The sequence below is a fragment of the Manis javanica genome, chromosome 13 (genome assembly GCF_040802235.1).
Source record: "Manis javanica isolate MJ-LG chromosome 13, MJ_LKY, whole genome shotgun sequence".
NCBI classification, from domain to species: Eukaryota; Metazoa; Chordata; class Mammalia; order Pholidota; family Manidae; genus Manis; species Manis javanica.
Window position 1 is genome coordinate 52,188,143 of NC_133168.1, and position 26,146 is coordinate 52,214,288.

At 38.3% G+C, this 26,146-nt stretch overlaps 1 protein-coding gene across 1 annotated transcript; it reads right to left on the bottom strand.

Annotated features, from left to right (window-relative positions):
- Window positions 1–1,820: 1,820 nt before the first annotated feature.
- On the bottom strand, window positions 1,821–24,455 carry LOC108398558 (trace amine-associated receptor 1). Its single transcript, XM_017662643.3, has 2 exons — window positions 24,336–24,455; window positions 1,821–3,011 (listed from the first exon to the last, which is right to left on the bottom strand). The coding sequence occupies exon 2, from the start codon at window positions 2,894–2,896 to the stop codon at window positions 1,886–1,888; it is 1,011 nt and encodes a 336-aa protein (XP_017518132.1). The 5' UTR covers window positions 2,897–3,011; window positions 24,336–24,455; the 3' UTR covers window positions 1,821–1,885.
- Window positions 24,456–26,146: the final 1,691 nt, after the last annotated feature.

Genomic DNA, 26,146 nt, shown 5'->3' on the forward strand with positions numbered 1-26,146 from the left:
TAAGCATGACTCATCACCATTACCAATATTGATCTGGGAGTTTCCACTAATGGAGCACAGCAAGGAATATAAGTAAGAATTACAGCTATTGGAAAGGAGATAAAACTTATTGTTTGAGGATGACCATGTACAGTGAAAACACAAGTCAACTGAAAAGCTAAAATTTTATACATGTCAACAATAATAGTTACATAGAAAATATAATGGCTTTAAAAAATTTATTCACAATAGGCAAATATCCACATACACAAAGTGTAAAATATCTAGGAATAATCTTAAAAGAATGTGTGGGAGCAAATGAAGAACACCATGGAAACTTGTTGTAAGGTACAGAAAACTCTAAATGCTCTTGTTCCATTTTTAGAATGTAATAAAATAGTCTCCCAGGTGAACAAAAGTCAAGGTAATTTTTGAAGCTAGATGTGATTAGAGGCAACTTGTATTACCATATACTACATGAAAAGGTAACTCATAATGTTTTAAAGATGTACCAGAACAAAAATCTAGTCAGACGATGAAACAAAATATTTAGTTCTGAAACAGACTGTAATAGGTGAAAGGATCTAACATATCCTCAGGAGATCACCAGGCTTGTGTACAGAAATTTATATGCAAGAGTGTGCATGTCAGTTTCATTTATTTAGCTGCCTTACCCTAACTTACTCATACTCATGAGCATAAGTCGCTATTATTAAAGAAATAAATGCAAATCCCTAGTGCATTCAACATGAAACAGACTATGTGAAATCTATGAGAAATAGCTCAATTACTAAACAATGGTTATAATTTAGAATGTTTGCTCGTCCCCTATTAAGATATCTTATTTGAAACTATCATTTCATACTCTTTTTTCTTTTCATAATGCCATCTGCATAGGCATGGTATGTCTATTCTGATCATACCACCTATTATTCCTCAGACTGAGCTGCTTTGATGCACAACTGCTTCTCTTTCAGTGTAGCCTGGAACCCAACAAATGACTTTATTTAACTTCATATAGCTTATATTTTACATCCTACCATACCAGGAATAACCTTGAAATACGGTGAAATCCTCCCAGACACTTTCATGAGCTTCAGTAGCAGGTAACAGGCAGAAACTTGATATAATTTTTATTATTTTATAAAAAGGAATTGAAACAATCTAAATGGTCAACAGTAGGGAAATGGTTTAAAAAAAAATCTTTGTATGTCCATACAATGTAACATTATACAGTCGCTCAAAAGTGCTGCTTTTAAGAATTTTAAACAATATAGTTCTTTCAGGAAGTGAGCTTTGAGTGATATTTTTATTTTCATTTTGTTTTTATATATTTTCTTTTTATTTTTCCTTTATTTTCTGAATTTCCTATAAATATGGAAATCAGGAAGACCTATTTTAAAAAGATGAAAGTCAAGAATATTTAAGAATTAGAATACATATTAACAAGAATTAGTAATAAATAAATTATATAACAATAATTCTTCAACAATAAGATTTGACGTGTACTTTTAGTTGATTTTACAAAAAGACATATCACAGAAATAAATAACAAAGTCATTCTAATCTGCATCCCCAAATATAGTCCCGTAGTTTCCACCACTGAACGTCTGAGTAAGATGCCACTGTCAATGTCTTGACAGCTCATGTAAGGGCATGAAATGTCTTTGAAATGTAGGACCTAGAATTGTGGTCTTGCAAAAAACTTCAATACGTATTGTAAGAATGACAAGATCACGTTTACTATGTCCCAAACAGGAAGCAAAATGTAAGCACCATATCTCACTAAACATTCTTTGGCTCAAATAATTGATAAGAGAGCCTGCAGTTAGTGCATGTGGTTGATTACACTGTGTTCATAAATATGATCACCAGCTGTTGTGCGAAACAGGAAAGTATAATAATTCTATGGATTTGATTCTAAAAATAACTTACACTGAGATGAATCTCTTTTGAAAATCTTACCAAATAGAATCATCTTCAGTGCTCTTCTGAACCAGGGATAGAAAAATGCATAAACCATAGGATTAAAAGTAGAGTTCAAGTAGCCAAACCAAATCAAGGCATCATTCAGGGTGGGTGGAATATTATAGCCCAGAAAAGGATCCATGACCATGCAGACAAAGAAAGGACACCAACATATCAGGAAAACTCCGATCACAACCCCTAGAGTCTTTGCAGCTTTCCTTTCTTTGCTTCCATTTTTCTCTTCCAATCCAATCTGAAGCTTCTGATTCACACCATTAATTGATCTTGCCTGCCCTTTAGCTATGAAATATATTCTGTAATAGATGCACAACATAATAGATCCAGGTACATAGAAAGAAGTCATAAAGGCCAGTACCCCAGATGATTTGCTAAAGAAGACAGAGCAACCCCCTATGCAGTCAATGTGTTTGCAATATGTCTCTTCAGCTCCTTTGAAGTTTAACTCCAGAAAGATCATTCCAAATGCAAAAAGAGCAGGGATACTCCAACTAATGAAGATCATCACAAAAATAACCAAGATACTGATCTTGGCTTTGTATCTCAGTGGGTCACACACAGCATAGTAGCGGTCAACGGAAATGAAAGACAAGTGGAAAATAGATGCTGAGCTCAGCATAATGTCAGTGCTGGTGTGAATTTTACAGAAGGCTTCTCCAAAATACCAGCAGTGCTCCACAGATCTCACCATGCTGTAAGGCATGACCAGGCACCCCAGCAGAAAGTCCACAGTGGCCATGGAATAAATGAGCCAATTAGTTGGGGTATGTAGTTGCTTGAAGTGCGCTATGGAAATAATGACTATCAGATTGCCGACCAGTGTGGTCAGAATTATGAGCACCATTAAACTGTATAGGGAAGCACGGACGTCATTTGACCAGCTGCTTTTCACACAGGAAATATTAATTCTATTGTGGCAAAAAGACATCATTCCTGAGGACGAGCCGCCACTTTATTTTTTCCGTTGTGTGTTGAGGAATCTTTTTCCAAAATCCATGATCAGGGGAGAGTTCCTTCTTTTATTTCCACATAGCCATCCCAGAAACCTGGGAGGGGGAAAAAAAAGAGTGAATCATTAGTACTTTGATTCCTCTCACTTCTAAGACATTCACCTATCGTTTTTTGCTGAAGAATAATTATTTTGGAAAGACCTTTTATTTCTAAGTTTATGTCAGTTGTTCATCAATAAAATTTTTTAGCATCTACTTGATGCCTGACACTGCGTTAGAAGTGAAAAGCTGAATTATTAGGCTGAAACATATGAAACTGCTACTTTTGTAGGTCAGAGAAGGTCAAATGATGAATTTTTCATATGCTTTAATGGAAACGGTCTTTGCTCTAAGGGAAGTCTTCTGAGGGGGGCTCACACTCAAAAGAGTTGATATAAATTATCAGAAAGTCAAGAATTAAAATGTTACTGGAAAAAAAGTGAAATATTTTAAATGTGCCTCTTGACCAGATGTAATACCCACCAGTGCCTGCTTTTTCACTTGATCATATGCAAGATATTTCTTATTTTACAATTAATTATAATAGGAAAAAATTATATGCATTTACTTGCAGTGTGCAAAGCACTTATATATATATTTCATGCATTAATTTGTTTAACATTTTGACATCTATCAAAGCAATGTTGTACCCTATAAGGAAGACATGACATGTTTTATTAGCCTAATTTTCCTGGCAAGAAATTGAGGCTTAGTTCATAAAACCATTAAAGGTAGAAAATGACCTGAGGTCTCACTTACCAGTACAGTTTTTTTTGTTTTGTTTTTACTGGTCCAATTTTTCTTTTCATTGCGGAAAGCATCGACTTAGATAAATTATTTTCAAGAACATTACACTTTGAACTTTCATGTTAAGAATATAGGAAATATAGGATGTTTTGAATAATGGCACCTACTAGTGAAGTGTGATATTGTGGTTCAAATTATGTAGAATTTTTTTTTTCAGACCAAACTATATGGTGAGAAGTGATAAGTGATACGGCATAGAGAGAAGCGCTCAGGGAACCTGATCCCATGTGGGCTGTGGGCATGGTGCTGAAGATCTTTTTTTAAGCTCTGAAACCCCTTCATAAATTTTTTTTTCATGCAATCCTAAATTATAAAACAGGTAAAAGTAAAATCTTGTTAAAATAAAGATGAGAGGAGAAGGCGGGAGCCAAGATGGCGGCGTGAGTAGAGCAGTGGAAATCTCCTCCCAAAAACACATAGAGCTATGAAAATATAACAAAGAAAAATCTTCCTAAAATAGAGACCACAGGACACGGGACAACATCCAGACCACATCCACACCTGCAAGAACCCAGCGCCTTGTGAAGGGGGTAAGATACAAGCCCCAGCCCGGCGGGACCCGAGCGCCCCTCCCCCCGGCTCCCGGCGGGTGGAGAGAAACCGGAGCAGTTTTTTTTTTTTGGCGAGCGCTTTTTGGAAGCCTTAGAGGGACGGGCCCCCGTTGCTGGGGAGGCAGGGTGGCGGGACCGGTGAGGAGGTGCCTGGGAACGGCGCCGGAGGACAAAGAATATCCCGCGTTTCTCCCTGCGAGACCTGGGGGCGGGTGCCTGAGACCAGTGCCTGAGGACGGAGGAGGTCGCGCGTTTTTCCCCTTTTTTTTTTTTTTTCTCTTTTTGGCAAGTGCTTTTTGGAAGCCTTGAAGGGACGGGGACCCCAGTGCTAGGGAGGCACGGTGGCGGGACTGGTGATCGGGTGGCTGGGACCGGCGCCTGAGGACAAAGAATATCCCCCGTTTTTCCCTGCGGGACCAGTGGGCGGGTGCCTGAGACCGGCACTTGAGGACAGAGGAAATCGCGCGTTTTTCCCCTTTTTTTTTTCTCTTTTCTGCGAGTGCTTTTTGGAAGCCTAAAAGGGACAGGGACACCGGTGCTAGGGAGGCAGGGCGGCGGGACTGGTGAGCGGGTGCCTGGGACCGGCACCTGAGGACAAAGAATATCCCGCATTTTTCCCTGTGGGACCGGTGGGTGGGTGCCTGAGACCAGCACCTGAGGACGGAAGAAATCGCGCGTTTTTCCCCTTTTTTTTTCTCTCTTTTTGCCAAGTGCTTTTTGGAAGCCTTGAAGGGACAGGGACCCCGGTGCTAGGGAGGCAGGGCGGCAGGACTGGTGAGCGGGTGCGTGGGACCAGTGCCTGAGGACCAAGAATATTGAGCGTTCCTTCCCTGCGGGACCGGTGGGTGGGTGCTTTTTGGAAGCCTTGAAAGGACAGGGACCCTGGTGCTAGGGAGACAGGGCAGCAGGACCAGTGCGCGGGTGCCTGGGACCGGCACCTGAGGAAAAAAAAAAAAAATCGCGTGTTTTTTCTTTTTTTTTTCCTTTCTGTTCCCTCTCTCATTGTTGCTGTTGTTGTTTTGGTTTGGAGAGTGCTTTTTGGAAATCTTAAAGGGGCAGGACAGGTCACTTAGACCAGAAGCAGGGAATCTGGGGATCTCTGGGCACTCTAACCCCCTGGGCAGCAGGGAGCACAGAGGCCCCTTACGGAGATAAATAGTCTCCTGGCTGCTCCCCCTCTAACGGGGCTCCACCATTTTGGAGGAACAGCCCCAGCCAGGCCAAGCCCACAGCAACAGTGGAGATAAACCCCAAAGCAACTGGGCAGGAAGCAGAAGCCCTGTCTGCGCACAGCTGCCCAACACAAGCCACTAGAGGTCGCTATTCTCCCAGGAAAAGGCTACAAACCAACAAGAAGGGAAGCTCTTCCAGCGGTCACTTGTACCAGCTCTGCAGACTATCTCTATCACCATGAAAAGGCAAAACTACAGGCAGACAAAGATCACAGAGACAACACCTGAGAAGGAGACAGACCTAACTAGTCCTCCTGAAAAAGAATTCAAAATAAAAATCATGAACATGCTGACAGAGATGCAGAAAAAAATGCAAGAGCAATGGGATGAGATGCAGAGAAAAATGCAAGAGCAGTGGGATGAGATGCAGAGAAAAATGCAAGAGCAGTGGGATGAAGTCCGGAAGGAGATCACAGATGTCAGGAAAGAGATCACAGAAGTGAAACAATCCCTGGAAGGATTTATAAGCAGAATGGATAAGATGCAAGAGGCCATTGAAGGAATAGAAGCCAGAGAACAGGAACGTATAGAAGCTGACATAGAGAGAGATAAAAGGATCTCCAGGAATGAAACAACACTAAGAGAAATATGTGACCAATACAAAAGGAAAAACATTCGTATTATAGGGATACCAGAAGAGGAAGAAAGAGGAAAAGGGATAGAAAGTGTCTTTGAAGAAATAATTGCTGAAAACTTCCCCAAACTGGGGGAGGAAATAATCGAACAGACCATGGAATTATACAGAACCCCCAACAGAAAGGATCCAAGGAGGACAACACCAAGACACATAATAATTAAAATGGCAAGGATCAAGGACAAGGAAAGAGTTTTAAAGGCAGCTAGAGAGAAAAAGGTCACCTATAAAGGAAAACCAATCAGGCTAACATCAGACTTCTCAACAGAAACCCTACAGGCCAGAAGAGAATGGCATGATATACTTAATGCAATGAAACAGAAGGGCCTTGAACCAAGGATACTGTATCCAGCACGACTATCATTTAAATATGATGGTGGGATCAAACAATTCCCAGATAAGCAAAAGCTGAGGGAATTTGCTTCCCACAAACCACCTCTACAGGGCATCCTACAGGGACTGCTCTAGATGGGAGCACCCCTAAAAAGAGCACAGAACAAAACACACAACATATGAAGAAGGGAGGAGGAGGAATAAGAAGGGAGAGAAGAAAAGACTCTCCAGACAGTGTATATAACAGCTCAATAAGCGAGCTAAGTTAGGCAGTAAGATACTAAAGAAGCTAACCTTGAACCTTTGGTAACCACGAATCTAAAGCCTGCAATGGCAATAAGTACATATCTTTCAATAGTCACCCTAAATGTAAATGGACTTAATGCACCAATCAAAAGACATAGAGTAATAGAATGGATAAAAAAGCAAGACCCATCTATATGCTGCTTACAAGAAACTCACCTTAAACCCAAAGATAAGCATAGACTAAAAGTCAAGGGATGGAAAAACATATTTCAGGCAAACAACAGTGAGAAGAAAGCAGGGGTTGCAGTACTCATATCAGACAAAATAGACTTCAAAACAAAGAAAGTAACAAGAGATAAAGAAGGCCACTACATAATGATAAAGGGCTTAGTCCAACAAGAGGATATAACCATTCTAAATATATATGCACCCAAGACAGGAGCACCAGCATATGTGAAGCAAATACTAACAGAACTAAAGAGGGAAATAGACTGCAATGCATTCATTGTAGGAGACTTCAACACACCACTCACCCCAAAGGATAGATCCACCGGGCAGAAAATAAGTAAAGACACACAGGCACTGAACAACACACTAGAACAGATGGACCTAATAGACATCTATAGAACTTTACATCCAAAAGCAACAGGATATACATTCTTCTCAAGTGCACATGGAACATTCTCCAGAATAGACCACATACTAGCTCACAAAAAGAGCCTCAGTAAATTCCACAATATTGAAATTCTACCAACCAATTTTTCAGACCACAAAGGTATGAAAGTAGAAATAAATTCTACAAAGAAAACAAAAAGGCTCACAAACACATGGAGGCTTAACAACATGCTACTAAATAATCAATGGATCAATGAACAAATCAAAATAGAGATCAAGGAATATATAGAAACAAATGACAACAACAACACTAAGCCCCAACTTCTGTGGGATGCAGCGAAAGCAGTCTTAAGAGGAAAGTATATAGCAATCCAGGCACACTTGAAGAAGGAAGAACAATCCCAAATGAATAGTCTAACATCACAATTATTAAAACTGGAAAAAGAAGAACAAATGAGGCCTAAAGTCAGCAGAAGGAGGGACATAATAAAGATCAGAGAAGAAATAAACAAAATTGAGAAGAATAAAACAATAGCAAAAATCAACGAAACCAAGAGCTGGTTCTTTGAGAAAATAAACAAAATAGATAAGCCTCTAGCCCAACTTATTAAGAGAAAAAGAGAGTCAACACAAATCAACATAATCAGAAATGAGAATGGAAAAATCACGACAGACTCCACAGAAATACAAAGAATTATTAAAGACTACTATGAAAACCTATATGCCAACAAGCTGGAAAACCTAGAAGAAATGGACAACTTCCTAGAAAAATACAACCTCCCAAGACTGACCAAGGAAGAAACACAAAAGTTAAACAAACCAATTACAAGCAAAGAAATTGAAACAGTAATCAAAAAACTACCCAAGAACAAAACCCCGGGGCCGGACGGATTTACCTCGGAATTTTATCAGACACACAGAGAAGACATAATACCCATTCTCCTTAAAGTGTTCCAAAAAATAGAAGAAGAGGGAATACTCCCAAACTCATTCTATGAAGCCAACATCACCCTAATACCAAAACCAGGCAAAGACCCCACCAAAAAAGAAAATTACAGACCAATATCCCTGATGAACGTAGATGCAAAAATACTCAATAAAATATTAGCAAACAGAATTCAACAGTATATCAAAAGGATCATACACCATGACCAAGTGGGGTTCATCCCAGGGATGCAAGGATGGTACAACATTCGAAAATCCATCAACATCATCCACCACATCAACAAAAAGAAAGACAAAAACCACATGATCATCTCCATAGATGCTGAAAAAGCATTTGACAAAATTCAACATCCATTCATGATAAAAACTCTCAGCAAAATGGGAATAGAGGGCAAGTACCTCAACATAATAAAGGCCATATATGATAAACCCACAGCCAGCATTATACTGAACAGCGAGAAGCTGAAAGCATTTCCACTGAGATCGGGAACCAGACAGGGATGCCCACTCTCCCCACTGTTATTTAACATAGTACTGGAGGTCCTAGCCACGGCAATCAGACAAAACAAAGAAATACAAGGAATCCAGATTGGTAAAGAAGAAGTTAAACTGTCACTATTTGCAGATGATATGATACTGTACATAAAAAACCCTAAAGACTCCACTCCAAAACTACTAGAACTGATATCGGAATACAGCAAAGTTGCAGGATACAAAATCAACACACAGAAATCTGTAGCTTTCCTATACACTAACAACGAATCAATAGAAAGAGAAATCAGGAAAACAATTCCATTCACCATTGCATCAAAAAGAATAAAATACCTAGGAATAAACCTAACCAAGGAAGTGAAAGACTTATACTCTGAAAACTACAAGTCACTCTTAAGAGAAATTAAAGGGGACACTAATAAATGGAAACTCATCCCATGCTCATGGCTAGGAAGAATTAATATCGTCAAAATGGCCATCCTGCCGAAAGCAATATACAAATTTGATGCAATCCCTCTCAAATTACCAGCAACATTCTTCAATGAATTGGAACAAATAATTCAAAAATTCATATGGAAACACCAAAGACCCCGAATAGCCAAAGCAATCCTGAAAAAGAAGAATAAAGTAGGGGGGATCTCACTCCCCAACTTCAAGCTCTACTACAAAGCCATAGTAATCAAGACAATTTGGTACTGGCACAAGAACAGAGCCACAGACCAGTGGAACAGATTAGAGACCCCAGAAATTAACCCAAACATATATGGTCAATTAATATTTGATAAAGGAGCCATGGACATACAATGGCAAAATGACAGTCTCTTCAACAGATGGTGCTGGCAAAACTGGACAGCTACATGTAGGAGAATGAAACTGGACCATTGTCTAACCCCATATACAAAGGTAAACTCAAAATGGATCAAAGACCTGAATGTAAGTCACGAAACCATTAAACTCTTGGAAAAAAACATAGGCAAAAACCTCTTAGACATAAACATGAGTGATCTCTTCTTGAACATATCTCCCCGGGCAAGGAAAACAACAGCAAAAATGAGCAAGTGGGACTACATTAAGCTGAAAAGCTTCTGTACAGCGAAAGACACCATCAATAGAACAAAAAGGAACCCTACAGTATGGGAGAATATATTTGAAAATGACAGATCTGATAAAGGCTTGACGTCCAGAATATATAAAGAGCTCACACGCCTCAACAAACAAAAAACAAATAACCCAATTAAAAAATGGGCAGAGGAACTGAACAGACAGTTCTCCAAAAAAGAAATACAGATGGCCAAGAGACACATGAAAAGATGCTCCACATCGCTAATTATCAGAGAAATGCAAATTAAAACTACAATGAGGTATCACCTCACACCAGTAAGGATAGCTGCCATCCAAAAGACAAACAACAACAAATGTTGGCGAGGCTGTGGAGAAAGGGGAACCCTCCTACACTGCTGGTGGGAATGTAAATTAGTTCAACCATTGTGGAAAGCAGTATGGAGGTGCATCAAAATGCTCAAAACAGACCTACCATTTGACCCAGGAATTCCACTCCTAGGAATTTACCCTAAGAACGCAGCAATCAAGTTTGAGAAAGACAGATGCACTCCTATGTTTATCGCAGCACTATTTACAATAGCCAAGAATTGGAAGCAACCTAAATGTCCATCTGTAGATGAATGGATAAAGAAGATGTGGTACATATACACAATGGAATACTACTCAGCCATAAGAAGTGGAAAAATCCAACCATTTGCAGCAACATGGATGGAGCTGGAGAGTATTATGCTCAGTGAAATAAGCCAAGCGGAGAAAGAGAAATACCAAATGATTTCACTCATCTGAGGAGTATAGGAACAAAGGAAAAACTGAGGGAACAAAACAGCAGCAGAATTACAGAACCCAAAAATGGACTAACAGGTACCAAAGGGAAAGGAACTGGGGAGGATGGGTGGGCAGGGAGGGATAAGGGGGGGGAAGAAGAAGGGGGGTATTAAGATTAGCATGCAGGGGGGGAGGGAGAAGGGGGAGGGTGGGCTGCACAACACAGAGAGGACAAGTAGTGACTCTACAACATTTTGCTAAGCTGATGGACAGTAACCGTAATGTGGTTGTTAGGGGGGACCTGATATAGGGGAGAGCATAGTAAACATAGTATTCTTCAGGGAAGTGTAGATTAAAAATTTAAAAAAAAAAAAAAAAAGAAAGAAAGAAAGAAAAGGGGGATTACTCCTTAACAGGATAAAACTATTGGTAAATCAAAGATCAACGCATGCTTTAAATATCCTTAATGTTGATCACTTAAAGGGTGTCAGATGATCAGCTATGGAGGTACTCTTTTCTGATAATATTCCTTTCTCTTAATTAAAAAAAAAAAAAAAAAAAGCAGTTACTGTGTGCTGACCTCCAATGAGTTCTGCACAGTGGTATAGAGGGCATGTCAAAGTGTGGGCAAAGGGTCTGTTTGTTTCTACGCAGAAGATCAAGGCCTAGCTTGGATACCCAGAAAATGAACTAAGATACGATATGAGGAGGAGCTTCCGGCATCAGCACTCTCTGGAGGACTCGTGCCGGGGGATGATCATCAAAAAGCCTCCACAGGGATCCGGACGATGCTGCGGTTGTGGCTGCATCCAGCCCACCATCTCCTGGACTTGCCATAAGAAGGAGGAGGGAGATGTCTAGGCTGGCATGTGCATACAGTGAGACAACGAATTTGACTGGATCTGTACTGTTGGAACTCAACCAGGAGTTGGGAGGGGTGCAAGTTGTAGCACCCCAAAATCTCATGACTATAGACTATCTATGGTTAAAAGAACATATGGGATGTGAACAGATCCCAGAAATGGGCTGCTTTAATTTGTCTGATGGTTCAAGTACAGTTGGAAAATATCCATCATATCATAGATAAATTTTCACAAATGCCTAGGGTGCCTAAATGGTTTTCTTGGCTTCACTGGAGATGGCTGGTAATTATAGATTTGCTTTGTTTATGTCACCGTATTCCTATTATGTCAATATGTGTGTGCAAATTAGTTAGTAGTTTAAAACCTATACATACTTAAGGTACTATACAAGAAGATATGTCAAAGAAATAATCAATCCTCCCAAGTTTCCTTCATATGCTACATCTATAGCTTTTCTTCTTCCTTCCTAATTACAAACTTTAAATAGAATTCGTGCCTCATATCGAATTTACCGAGTATCATAATTCCTCCAGGTGGTAAAGATACCTCGAGACAAGTGCTGGGCATAGAAGCCACAGGGCATAAATCTGCAAAGAAGTAAAAAGCTAACCTTTGCAAACACTATGGCTTCTCTCTCACTTACCAACTTTACATTTCCCTGTATGGCCCCGGAAGATGACTGGTTAGCCAGAGACGGGTAAGATTCCTCAAGGGAGGAACAACCTAAGACAGGCACAGTCTCAGGGGGGCCATCAGGTGAGAATTTGGGGGTCAACAGAGGTGAGGCTCAGAACCTCACCCCCCCTGCTTTGAGAGAAATCTTCTGCATCCGTGGATGTCTTGCTGCCCTTGTCTAGCCTGGATTAATACTTAGTCCATAGGCACACACCTGATCATCTGTATCATCTACATTTGCCTTCTTACAGCACTAAACTATGTTTTCTACCTTTATCTTGCATCTACCTACCACTTCAGCATTTTATTAAAAATAAAAATAATAATAATAATAGGAGAAATGTGGGATCAACATATAAATCAAGTACAAAAATCAAATGAATATTCATATTTGACCTGATGGTTTAAAGGTCATATTGCATGATCAAAACCGAAAGTTTCTGTGATGACTGCCCTTGTACTGTTCACCATGTAAGAATTTATTCACTCTGTAAGAATTCGTTCACCATGTAAGAACTTGTTCGTTATGCTTCAGAAGATTGGAGACTGACGAGAATTAGGCTTGAGATGGATTAATGATTGTACATTGAGCATTGACCCCCCTATACTGAATTTTATTGTTGTTAACAACCATTTGATCAATAAATATGAGAGATGCCCTCTCAAAAAAAAAAAAAAAAAAAAAAAAAAAAAAAAAAAGTCAGGAGAAGAGCTAGTAACCTCAGTGTAGAGGTCCGGATGGGTCGGTGGCGGACTTTTTGTTCTAGCCAGTAGCCAGCTTTAAATGTGGGATGGCCGCCAGAGGGAACCTTATCATTAAGTCTCAATCTATATGTTTGTGTGTCTAAGTGTGTAAATGAAAATATTTTTCTACCTCCAGGTGGCATTAATAAAAGCTGATTTAAAGAGAAGCGCTTGTAAAAATTGGGCATTCTAAAACTTCCAGAAAATTCTAATAAAAAATATTAAGCATTAATGCTAATTTAAGTTGAACTGAAAAAAAAAAAAAAAAAAAAAAAAAAAAAAAAAAATAAAGATGAGACCTTCTACAAGGCCTCTTTCTGCCTCATTGAAGAACCTCAAGGCTCCAGGGGACCCAATATTTGAATGTCCTTTTTGTTCCCAAATGATTCTGTAATTCTCAGCTAAATTCTGGAGTTTGTACTATATCTTGCAACATGTATATATTTATCTATGTATATTGCTTATATGTATGTATAGGTAAAGAGAGGGGGAGAAAGAGTGAATTTGGAGGAAGAATGTAAATTTTTGGCAGTCAATGGACAACCTGTCACCAAGTTGTGAAAATGATAGAAAAGAGCAACAAGTCTTAGAATCCCAGGAGTCCAGCTTCCTTCTCATCTCTCTCCATTCCCTATGGGCTGGAAGGTTAGTTCAGGACCACACAGAAACCTAAACTTACCCAAGACTAGAATTGGCGGAATAAAATATTTAGGTATTAAAATGCATATTTTAATAAACTTGAAACACCTCTCCCCAATCTCGTTCTACCTCCTATTTCCAGGATGATACATGTTAATAACAAATGAATTTGTAAGATTTATTTCAATAGACTCCCAGGCCCATTCCACAACACAACAAAGAGCAGACTAAAATTATTTAGGTTCTTTGAGCTAAGCTATGTTTGAAATTGTGATGAAAATTTCACTAAAAGAATGATGTATGTCTTACTATGAAATTTAAGTGTGCATTCAACTAAACTGTAGGAATTAAGTTGTGAATCTTCTACTTAGACTTTTTTCCTCTCTATTTCCCTCCTTCCCTTCTTTTACTTACGTTGCTGACACATTAAAGGAATTGAGCAACACATCCTAATCACTGTTTAGAAGTGTTTGCTAACTAATTACTGCTAGTCCAACAAATATCCTTACCTGATACCATACTGAGTAGGTTTGCTCAGCAGTAATTAGGTCCAAAAGAAGAAAGGGGAGGTAGAAAAAAATATCTGTTAAATTTTAGATAAAATTCACAGAAGATGAAAAAGTCATCTTACAATGTTGTATGCCTTGTTATTTTTGCATCAAAATGTTCAGTTCCCAGATACAAGTCAAATGACCAGAAGCTTCTTCCTCGTATTTGTACATCCTGGTTTCCCATGGGCTCTATTATTGTATCTTGGAAATTGTTGATAATATCGATGGCACTTCAATAGAATAATTTGCCTCCCCAACTTAAAAATATTACACATAATTTTTGTGTATTTTTAAAGTGTTACAATTTGTTTTCAAATATATTTATTTATTTAAATAAATGCCTTATGATGATATTATGAGTTGAGTACCTATCTAAGAATATGACACAATAGTGTTTTTGTTTCTTTTCTTCCAGCTCTAAGAATTTAGCTAGCTAGAAATGATTATTATCTGCAAATACAAATTATCCAAGTTGAACATACAGTAGCAATATGGAAAGCTAATAAATCTCTCTTTGATTATCTAGCTAAGCAAACAATTCTGTGCAAATAATAATCTGGTTACCTAACGTTTGAAAATGACAAATGAATTAAAAATATAGTGGTAGGAGTTATAGCTTAAAATAGATCTATCTGGCAGGACAGGAACTCACTGGTAGAGTGCTTCCAACTTCCTAATAAAAGGCTATCAGCACCAATCCCTCCATGCCCTTTGTCCCTGGTTCCATCAAGCATGCAGCTGTTCAGTCTCTTCTTATTCCCATACTGTTCTGTACAACCCTAACCTGAACTCACAAAAATCCTTCCAAGTGCACCCTCTGCCACCCATGGCTATCACCATACTTCCTCAAACTATTTTCTAAAGGCTTCCTTCATTTTGCTCTAACTAAAACCATCTCTTTCCTGAGGCTACTTCATCCCCTGCAGCCTTGTCAAAGGTGTCTGTTTGTCTTCTATATCCCTAATACCCCTTTATACCATAAGAGCTGGAGGAAAAGTGTCTCTTGTACTGATTGCCATTGCTGATCATTGTCCCGCCATCCTTCCCAACTTCTATCCCTTCAAAGCTTTGAAGCTCAGTGTTCAGACTATACCTCCTCCAGCTGCGGATATCTACAGACTCCCAAGTCATTTCTCTGCGTTTCTTGAAAATGTTAGGTTCCAATCTACTGTCAGTCTCTCCAAAGCTACTCCTGCCAAAATTCTTGATAATTTTGTTGTCCGCATAAATGATCCAATAATGGACTTCAAGTTCCTTGACGCTCTATCTTCCAGCAAGCCCGACTTTCGCTCAGTTTCATCTCACACTTCCACAGCCATCCTCTAGAATCGCTCATTAATAAGGAAGCCAGTCGTCCAGCCCCACCCTCGGTCTCCCCAGCCCACACCACGTGTGCTCTTTTTCAACCCCCTTGAAGCCCTCAATTCATTTACTTTATCACTTTCTTACTGTACCTCATTGTGTCCCTCAGGCTCACCTCTTTACTGAATTTAGATTCCAATATTTCTTGGCATTATCTTAACTACTCTCCTATTACCATACTTTCTCAGTGAAACCTCAACCCTTGTTAAATCCAGTTTTCTTCTCATTCTGCTCCTACACATGTGTAGCTGAATGTGGCAGAGAAAAACACACAAACGGCCTCATTTTAAATTCATGACAAGTATGGATGGTTAGATCAAGAATCCATCCCCATTTCACTACTACTTTCATTTACCCACTCTGAGATGATTATTTTGCAACTCCTCCCTCCTTCAGTAGCAAATACCTTCTGTTATCTTCATTCTCAGCTAATGAGCTTGTAACCTGTTTCACTAAGAAAATAGATGCGATCAGAAGAGAATGTCCACATTCCCACCTCCACACCTACTCACCAGCCTCCATCTGTTCATATACTTAACCCTTCTTCTTATTACTGCAAATGAACTGTCTCTTATCACATGTGACCCATAACCACCTCTTCATGCCTTTTCAAGAATATACCTGACAATTCCTCTTTCTGTCCTGCATCTTTTAATTATCTTTGATATTCAAATGTGTATTAATATTCCACAAGGAGAATAAATTCCACAAAATAATACTTTAAACTTACATCTTCAGATTACCATCTTATTTCTCTCCTTTTTGACAGAGAAAAGAAAACTTATTTGAGTAATTTATTTTTTTATTTTTTTTATTTTGGTATCATTAATGTGTAATTACATGAGGAACATTAAGTTTACTGGACTCCCCTCATCACCAAGTTCCCGCCATATACCCCACTGCAGTCACTGTCCATCAGCGTAGTAAGATGCTGTAGAATCATTACTTGTCTTCTCTGTGTTGTACAGCCTTCCCTGTGCCCCCCCCACATACATTATACATGCTAATTGTAATGCCCCCTTTCTCTCCCTCACCTTATCCCCCCTTCCCACCCATCCTCCCCAGTCCTTTTCCCTTTGGTAACTGTTAGTCCATTCTTGGGTTCTGTGAGTCTGCTGCTATTTTGCTCCTTCAGTTTTTTCTTTGTTCTGATATTCCACAGATGAGTGAAATCATTTGATACTTGTCTTTCTCTGCCTGGCTTATTTCACTGAGCATAATACCCTCTAGCTCCATCCATGTTGTTGCAAATGATAGGATTTGTTTTCTTCTTATGGCTGAGCAATAGTCCATTGTGTATATGTACCACATCTTCTTTATTCATTCATCTACTAATGGACACTTGGGTTGCTTTCTTTGAGTAATTTATAGTCCCTGTTTTCCATTCTCTTTTTAAACTTTTGAATCCACTCTAATGAGACTTTATCATCAGCACTTCACCCAAACAGTTTTTAACCATGCTGTCCTATATTACTAAACCCAGTGGTAAACTTTCAGGCTTCATCTTCCTTGACCCCTCAGATACTTCTTGAAGTAATCTTCCCTTGGCTTCAGCGTCACCACCCTGTTGTCCTTCCGGTACCCTGTGGCTACTCCCTGCAGTCTCCATTATTAGTTCTGCCTCAAGTCACTTACCCAAAGGCTAATCCTTGGTTCTCTTCTCTATTTACAACTGCTTCTTAGATGATTTCCTACAGTCTCATGGCTTTAAACCAATCTCTATGCTGATGAGTCTCAAATGAATACCTGCAACCTTGGCCATGTCCGTGAACTCTGGACTAACATCTCTGCTGCCCAGAGGATATCATGCTACCATGTCTAAAGCCAAACCTCTGATCTGCCCTGTATGATCTGTTCAGCTTCTCTTCCTACCTAAACATCAAGGAAATGGCAACTCCATTCTTAAAAATCCTCAGTCCCAAACCATGAAGACATTCTTGACATCCTTTTCTCATACTCAACAATACAACCAATCCATCTGCAAAAATCTTGACTCATCTTTGAAAATTATCCAGAATCAGGTCATTTCTCATTGCTTCCACCTTAACCATAACCTTGATGGCCCCAGCCACCATTTTCAAATGAGGGATCTCCCAACTGGTTTCCCAGCTTCTTCTCATTTTAGCCACTTCCTTTTTGGTTTATGTTTAGATTCTTGACCTGAGCTCATAGCTTCTAAGCCAAGAAAAAATGAGTTGGTTCCCTTCTCATCACCCTTTCATAAAAGGTAAAGAAAATGAACAAATTCTATGGAAGGTGTGGAGTGTTATGTGCAATAGAAGATGCTAAGCAGTGGAGAAATTTGTTATGTTCATAATCAGGAATGAGAATTAGTTATAAAGGCAAAGGAAAGGTAGCCTACAGTGGGCCCTTGAAAACAGCAACCATGGACTGGAGATGGAGAAGTCAACAGCATTTTGAAAACTAAGCTGCAGTCACTGGTGTTCAGGTGAATAGAGCTTGGGAGAGGCAGAAGTTGTTAAGGCTTAGATCAGGAATTTCTTAGCATGTGCAAGTCCTATAGGAGAAAGTCACATGAGCTCCAAAGCAGATTTAGGAAGCCGTCAAGAACTCCTTCTCCTTACAGGGAAGAAACTGGCAGCATTTCAAGGAAATGACAGTAGCATGGCTGGAGCTGCAGCAGTGTTGAACCTTCTGCCGGGACTAGATACTGGTATGTCCTTACCTGAGTGCACAGGCCAAGTGGACATGCAAAGCAGGCCAAGGGGAAAATGTGGAGCAGTTAAATTCCTGGGGAAATCAAGGCAGGGGCCACTTGATACCTTAAAGGAAACTATGAATAAACAAGTGTCCTTGACCCAGATGGAAGCCAGAATTTCAATGCCTGGGTGGTTTGTTTGGAATCTGTCTGTGTTTCTTCTGTGTGGTGATTTTGTAGTTACCACATTATGCAAAATTAAGGATAGAAATCAGAGCCATTATAATTCAGGATTTGATTTTTCTTTTTGCTCTAGAACTTTCTGTGACTATTCTGTACTTGCTGTTTTAAGGAAATCTCTAAAGTGTATGATACCTTGATTGATTTGAGGGAGGGAATTTAGGAGTAGCCATCCAGACCTAAAATTGCAACTAAACTGTGTTTTAACCCAAATAACTTATTGTTTTATGATTTTTTAAATTGCTCCTAGATAATATTAGAAAAATGGTGTACAGAAACTATTGAGTTCAAACTTTTGGTAAACTTTTAAGCTTTCAAGTGATTCTTGACCAATCTATGACCATTTGAGTGTCATAAAGAAAATATTATCAGCCAATGAGACCAGCTGAGTTTATGAAAGATCACAAGTCTGGTATGGACAAAGGAAATAAAGGATTTGAATTATGCTGGGAAAAAGTCATACACCCTATGTGAATCTAGTACTTAAACTCTAGTTTGTTCAGAAACCTTAGATGCCCTCTCCCTATAGATAGGAAAGAAACTGGTGCCTCTGCATTTGGTTCCAGAATCAAGAGAAGTCTGACATTTTAACCATGTCCTAAAATGGAAAAATAATGGTTAAGATAAGATTTTCTGAAAGGGTGTTCAAAACCCAACTGAAAGGGCAGTGGGTGTAGCAAGATTAAACTCTCTAATCTAGCCAGATCCTACCTTGCATGAGAGTACTGCCATCTGTTATGTGTCCTCATCAGTGTTTCTGGGCAAATAGAAACTGCTGAAATGTGCTGAGTCCTCCCTCTCTGCATGGCTATCTCATTTTATTATCTAATTAAAGACACCCGGTATGTACATGAATTCATAGCTAATACCGTCCACAATATAACTTTATGGCAGATGTAAGTTGGTTTCTTCCTACATATCCAAAACACAAAAATAATGTACTTTCACAGGAACAAAAATTAAGCTGACCTCAAACTTCTCAGGAGTCCTGAAAGCTTTACTTTAATGGAGCAGTACACAAAAAGTTATGAGGAGGAGAAAAATATTTGAAGCCAGAGAGTTTCATATTCAGGAGATATGTCTTCATAAGACTGTGAAAGATGGTCTATTGTACTCAAATGCTCATAAAATATACTACCCATGTTTCCTTTTTGAAAAATTACTTACAAGGAAGCATTAGGCAAAGGATGAGAATTAGGATCTCAAGAACTGAGAAGCTAAACCATAAAAGAACTAATAATTGCTAATAATAAAATAATAATTACTACTAATAAGGAGAACTATAACTACTAATTAATGTAAATCAAACATAGGGTTGAGTTTAAAATAATTTTTGCAAACTTTGCTTTAAAATTGAAATGCAGTTGATGAAGAGATACATTTTCAAAAACTTGAAGAAGTTTACACCATTTAAGAATTGGAAGCAAGCACTATAAACAATTCCGTGAAAGAAAAGCTTCTGTCCAAGACACTCTGATAACTTGATCTTCACAGGCACCCAAAAATTCTACGCCTCTGATAAGAGCCATTGAAAAGTTCAAAAGCTGTTTAAGAAAGCACAGTAACAGCACTGAGAGAAGCTGAGTCAGTTAGGGAAGATGGCTACTCTAGAAGCAGACAAGTGAGAACTTTAAACAAGGTTTAGTAAAAAAAAGCAGCTGCAAAGATGAAATTAGAGCACAGAGAAAGGTTCTGAAACCAATATGATATCAGGTATTTTTTTAAGTCCATAGAGGAATTACAGAAGAGTATAATCACAACTGAAAATGGAATTGCTGACCTTGTGAGACAAGTAGAGTAGAGAAATAGCATGTATATGAAGTTAAAATACAAAGAAATTGTAATTCACTCATTCTTTTTCAATAAATATTGGTTGAATGCCTTCCCTCTGTTAGGCTCTAGGTGCTGGGGAGACAGTGGCATACAGACACAATAAAACTTCCTACCCTTGTGGAGCTTACATTCTGGTGTCAGAGGAAGGAGAGAAACAATAAACATTGTAAGTAAATAAAATGTTAAATTGCAGCAGTTGCTAGAGAGAAAAAATAAGGCAGGAAGAGAGATATAAAATTTGGGGGGAGGGGATTGAAATTCAGGGTAAGGTAACAACAGAAGACTTATAAGAAGGTGACTTTCAATTAAGTATCTGCAGGAAGTGAGGAGCTAACCACATGGCTATCTGGGAGAAGAGCAATACAGGTAAGAGTACAGCAGGTGCAAAGGCCCTGTGGTGGGAACATGGCTAATATACTTGCAGAGTAGCAGCTGTCAGTGTGGTTGGAGCAGAGCAAGCAAGAAGAAAAAAACAGATGAGGAGGCCAAAGAAGCTACACAGGGCTACAATGAACAGGGCCTTTTGGACCACAGTAAACTTTCAGCTTTGACTTTGAGTGAAAAGAAAGACACTGGGGGTCTGAGCCCAGCAACATGATCTGATAGAGCCTAACAGATTCATTCAGGCTGTTGTGTTGAGAAAAGAGGAAGGGGGCAAGGACAAAAGTAAGGTGATTAGGAAGCGGCTGCAATAACCTAGTTAAGAGAAGATGGTTTGGGCCCAGGGCAGTGACTGTGAGTGTGGAGAGCAATGGTCAAGTTTGGGGATGTTCTGAAGATGCAACAGGCAAGATGTGCACTGAGACTGAATGTGATCTGGGAGAAAGTCAACAAGAGAAATAGCAGGGCTTCTCGTTTGAGCGGCTGGAAGGGTGGTATCCCATTTACAGAGATGGAAAAGATGGTGGATGAGGAAGGGCAAGAAGCAAGAGGAAATTGGGAGTTCAGCTGTGAACTTGTGAGGTTGAAGCTGCGTGTTGAAGAGCGTGGCCTTCAGTGCCCTGTTGCCTCTGCTTGAGTCCGGGCTTGGCCATTCCCTAGTTCTGTGGCCTCGGTCAGGCTGCCCAACCTCTTGGGGCTGCAGTTTTCTTATGTGGAGAAAAATCTATATTCTGGGCTTTTATGAGGCTAGAATGAGTTAATATTTCTGCATAGTGTTTATCAAATAAGTAAACATCCAAGAGAAATGTTAAGGGGATGTATAAGAAGCTAAGAAGCACCATGAAGGTTTTTCAAGAACACACTGTATTGAAATCAGTATAAAAACAATGCATTGCAGTCACCATAGGCAGAGGTGAAGGAGAGCAGGCAAAGGGGATAAATAGGAAAAAAGCAGTAAGATACAATGAAACCAAGAGGGGTGTTGTGTCCTAAGGGAAGGAACTGTTCATTCACGGCTATAGCCCCAGGCCAGGAACAGGTCTAGAACATATGCTGAACACAAAAATAAATAAAGGTTTGAATGACTGAACGAATGAGGTGAGGAGTTCATTAGCTTATTTTTGTGCCTCCTGTGGCCAGTAAAAATTAAGTCACATACACTTAGCCTGGCTCTGATTCCAGAGATAAAAGGAGAAAATCTTATAGGCATCCAGATGGAAATTCCTTGATTGTGGTGATGATATCACAGGTGTTTGCATATGTCCAAACTCATCAAGTTGTACATGTTGAATTTGTATAGTTCTTTGCATATCAATTGTGCCTCAATATCTCTATTTAAAAATAATTTAAAAAAAGGGAAGAGGACCAGGTAGCATAGGACTTATCTATAATTTTGGAAGCCCGAGGGTGGTGGAATTAGCTTAGAAACTATTAAAGAACTAGGACAGAACTCGGCAATCTTATATTCAGCCAAAACAGTAATCATATGAAGGCGAAAGAAAGACAGTAAGTATACATTTATGACCACTTTCTGAGAAACTCTGGGAAATTGTCTAACAATATCAAGATTAGATCAAAACAAAAATTTCTAAAGAGCAAGAGATGAAGAATAAAAGCAACAATAACAAGTAATATCTAAATTAAGATTATAAAAAAAGGACACAATGTAGTGTTTGGTAAATAAGGATTTTTGAAATTAAAAAAACAAAGTTCAGGAAAACACTTAATATTATCTTGGAACTTAAATTCTCAATAACCCCAAATTCTTATCAGGGTTGGTGAAGGGCTGGCAAGTTAAGTTTCTTGGCTGAAGCACAAGATACATGGCTAATAATATAATTTGCAAAGCTTCTCTGGAAGTATTTTTTTAAGTTTAAAATGGCTATATTGTTTTACCCAGCCAAATAGTCAGTGCACTAGCTTTTGTAAGAGCAATAAAAGTAAGAAGTTAAATAATCTGAACTTTCTATCAAACATATATTCTTCAGAAGATACAATATGTTTAATAAGATATTAATTTGGATGAGTTGGTTCTTTTTATAGAGAGATATAGATGTCAAAGATATCTTGTCAAGTAAAGAAAAAAGTTAGTGAAGTGTCTTAAAATACCTTGTACAGGGACACACACACACATATATATTGTGGAAAGTAGGTATATAATGGTATACTCCCAAGTTCTCAGTATTATTTACTCAAAAATAGTGAGACTGAATTTTAAATAATTAAACTTGGAATATTTTAGTAAATTACTCAAATTATTTAAATAAATAAACTTTCATTTGAAAGAAAAATACTCTTGTGTTATACATCTGTGCAGAGGAAAATAACTAGCAGTAAAAAGAAAAAACCAGTTCACTGTCAAAAAAAAGGGAATTAATACTAAATTTTAGTAATAATTTTTCCTGGGTGGTGAAATATTGGATGAGTTTTACTTTCTTTTCTATAATTTCCATATACTCCAAGTTTTCTGCTATGAGAATGTTTCACTTTCATAACCAGAAAAATATTATTAAACCAAGTTAAGTCTATTGTCTATGAAGTGTTTCAAATGAAGCTTTACATGAAACTTCAAAAAACAACTACTGGTAAATAATTAGTAATAAATTATATTATTTGTGCTTCTAGCAGTGTATAATTTTTACATGAGTTGTTTATCCATCTTAGCTTTTGCTGAAATCATACTTTTGCTACTGAACTGAACCCATATCCTGTTTTTGTTCTTCTATACAAATTTGGAAACAAAATTAGAAATGGGCTTGATTATAATTTTATTACAAAAATATATTTGCAGCTCTGTAATTTATTCAGCATTCTTTATTAAAATGCTAAAAGTATTTTTGAAAAATATTTTAAGAGAGGGAAAGAGACAAGAGGCAGGGAAACAAAATTTCCAAATATTCCAGTCATGAATCTTGAGGTGGAACATCACTGGGCACAAACTGTTTCTATATTGAAGAAACAGGAAACATGGCAAATCCATTTGTTTGCTTATATACATCAACAAAGACAAATAGATAAGAGAGAAAACCAATCTCCAGCAATATTATGGTAAAGTAAATAGACTATGCCTGAAAGTGTTTCTGCTATATAAACATCCATAAGATAGTACATATCAGATTTAGATCATTATAACTAAAAGATTCTTAGGTTAATCAATCAAATATATGGCAAATATATGATGCATATATATGCATCACACGCACACACTAAAGTGTGAAGTCATTGGGAAATGTGCCAGTACTTTTCTCACCAAATATTTGTGCAAATAAGATTTTAGTTCTGTAGTTTAGTACTTAGAACCATGAGATACAATTTAATTTTAAGACTTGTAAAAACCTCTATGAAGATCCTTTTACTACATTAACGCCAGCTATCACACACAACATGAAATTTCCTCCTTTGTTTACAAGAAAAAGAGATTTAAAAAATTGGGTTTCACCTTTTCAAATTTCCTAACCTTCCATAGGTGAATTTGTAATGAAAATGAAACATTTTTAGAAGCACATGTAAAGCAAACTATTTAAAAGCATAAAACTATTTTTTTAAACTTCTCTTACTAACACGAGGATTAAGCAACCAAACTATACTAACCTTTTTAAATCTTCCTTTAAATAATCCTAAATTTTTATGTGTGACCAAGTACCAAACCACAGATAAATCTTACTCTTCAACCTTCTCTCTGTAAAAGATTCCCTAGGTCTCTGGGTTAGCCTCCACAATGTGGTGTGGCCCTTCAGTGCATGGAGACCTACCTTCTCAGGTAAGAGTGAACCAAAGGAGTGGATACGCTGACAGCAAACACTGCTGTTGGGAGAAGGCCATCTGCATTTGTCCCCTGCACAGCTGCTGCTGGCTAGCACCACAGCTGTACAATGATAGGCCACAGTTAACATGGACACAATGACGCAAATATTAAAACTGCAAAGATAAGCCGATAATAAATCTTTTTGAAACAAGTTAACAGTGTATTACCGAGAAATATAACCGAGAGGTGCTTTTCTTTTAAACCAGCATCAGGAAACTAGCAGTCAGTAAGCCACATAGAGATGGTAAATATTACCATTACTTTAAAAATAATCTCAAGCATGGGCCACCAGAAACCACAGTCATGGGTGTTAACAGCATATAAATGAAAACACATGTCCATTAAAAAGTCTTTAATTGTTGATTGATTTGAAAGAAAAGTATTAGATATCTGTGCAGAGGAAAATAGCTAGCACTGATAAAACAGTTCACTGTCAAAGCAGACGATATTTGTGCCTGACAAAGTAATATTTTTTAAAAAGTTGAATGCATATCAACCCAATAACATCTTATTGTTGGAAAAATATTTAGAGCAGTGGCTTTCAAACCTTTTAAAAATCTCAAATAGGAAGAAATATATTCATGACTCAATACACATCTAAGTATACATCCATTACAGAAGTAAATGGTCTCATTTAAAAATACATTTATCTCATTCAATTCATTCTGGTATTTTCTATGTTATTCTATTTCATTTTTTTTAATAGTGAGCTTTACACCTCAATAATGTTACTAGTCACAATTAGAAAAACACAGCTTTAAAGGTTATATGGTCATACATATTTAGCCCATCAATTTTGTAATTCCTGTATATAAAACTTCCTAAATAACCAGCCTCCTATACACAGAGCCAGGGTCATCAGTACAGCAAAATGAATAGCTAAGCAAGTGCAGTTTCTCATCTGCTTCTGTTCATTATTCTGTCACAGGATATTATACAATCATCATAATAGGTTGATTATTCCAGTTTTTCACTCTCCTAGCATCTACACCTTTGTCTTTGCTTGGTGTGGAAGTGGAGTAGAAGATACTTGCCTGTCCTTTGAACTTGAGCTTTGCCATTTGACTTGTTTTGGCCAAAAGAATGTATACAGAAATAAAAGTGTGCCCATTCCAAGCCTGGTCATTAGGAAGACTCACATATTTATGAACATCCTCTGTGCCATCCCCATGAGGAGAGCATGCCCAGTGAAGCTCTCTTGTCCAAGGAGGAGTGGTAGGTGGAACAGGCTGGAGCAGAAAGCTAGGTGGCATATGGCAGAGCCACCCTAGCTGACCCCACAGATTCATAAGCACAGGTTGTTGTTGTTTAAAGCTACTGAGTATTGGGGTGGTTTATTACACAGTATTTTCATGGCAATAACTAACTGGGTTAATCATATTTCTGAAAGAAGACACTGAGATCTATTACCCCATTCTTCTGCCTCGGAGGAACACTGACACAACACAATGGATTACCTGTGCTCTTAATAGCTATTAACAAAAGCTGCAATAACAAAAACAAAAAGAGCATAAAATGAAAATCACCCTTTACTATCTGAAGTTGAACTTCTACTAGATGAATATAACATCTGCTTCAGAAATTTCTAGGTATTGGAGGTTGGCTCAAGGAATAACATCCAAGTTCACTTCTTATTAACAGTACTTAGAACATTTTCATCTTTTCCAAAATGAGCTCAGCGGTTACATCAATCATCCATATCCCTGTCATTTTATGAGTGAGTTTTCTTTGCAACCAAGCACAATACCACATGTACTA

What these genes read in the sequence shown, in the direction of transcription:
- LOC108398558 (XM_017662643.3), bottom strand. Translation starts at nt 2,896, where the DNA reads ATGATGTCTTTTTGCCACAATAGAATTAATATTTCCTGTGTGAAAAGC.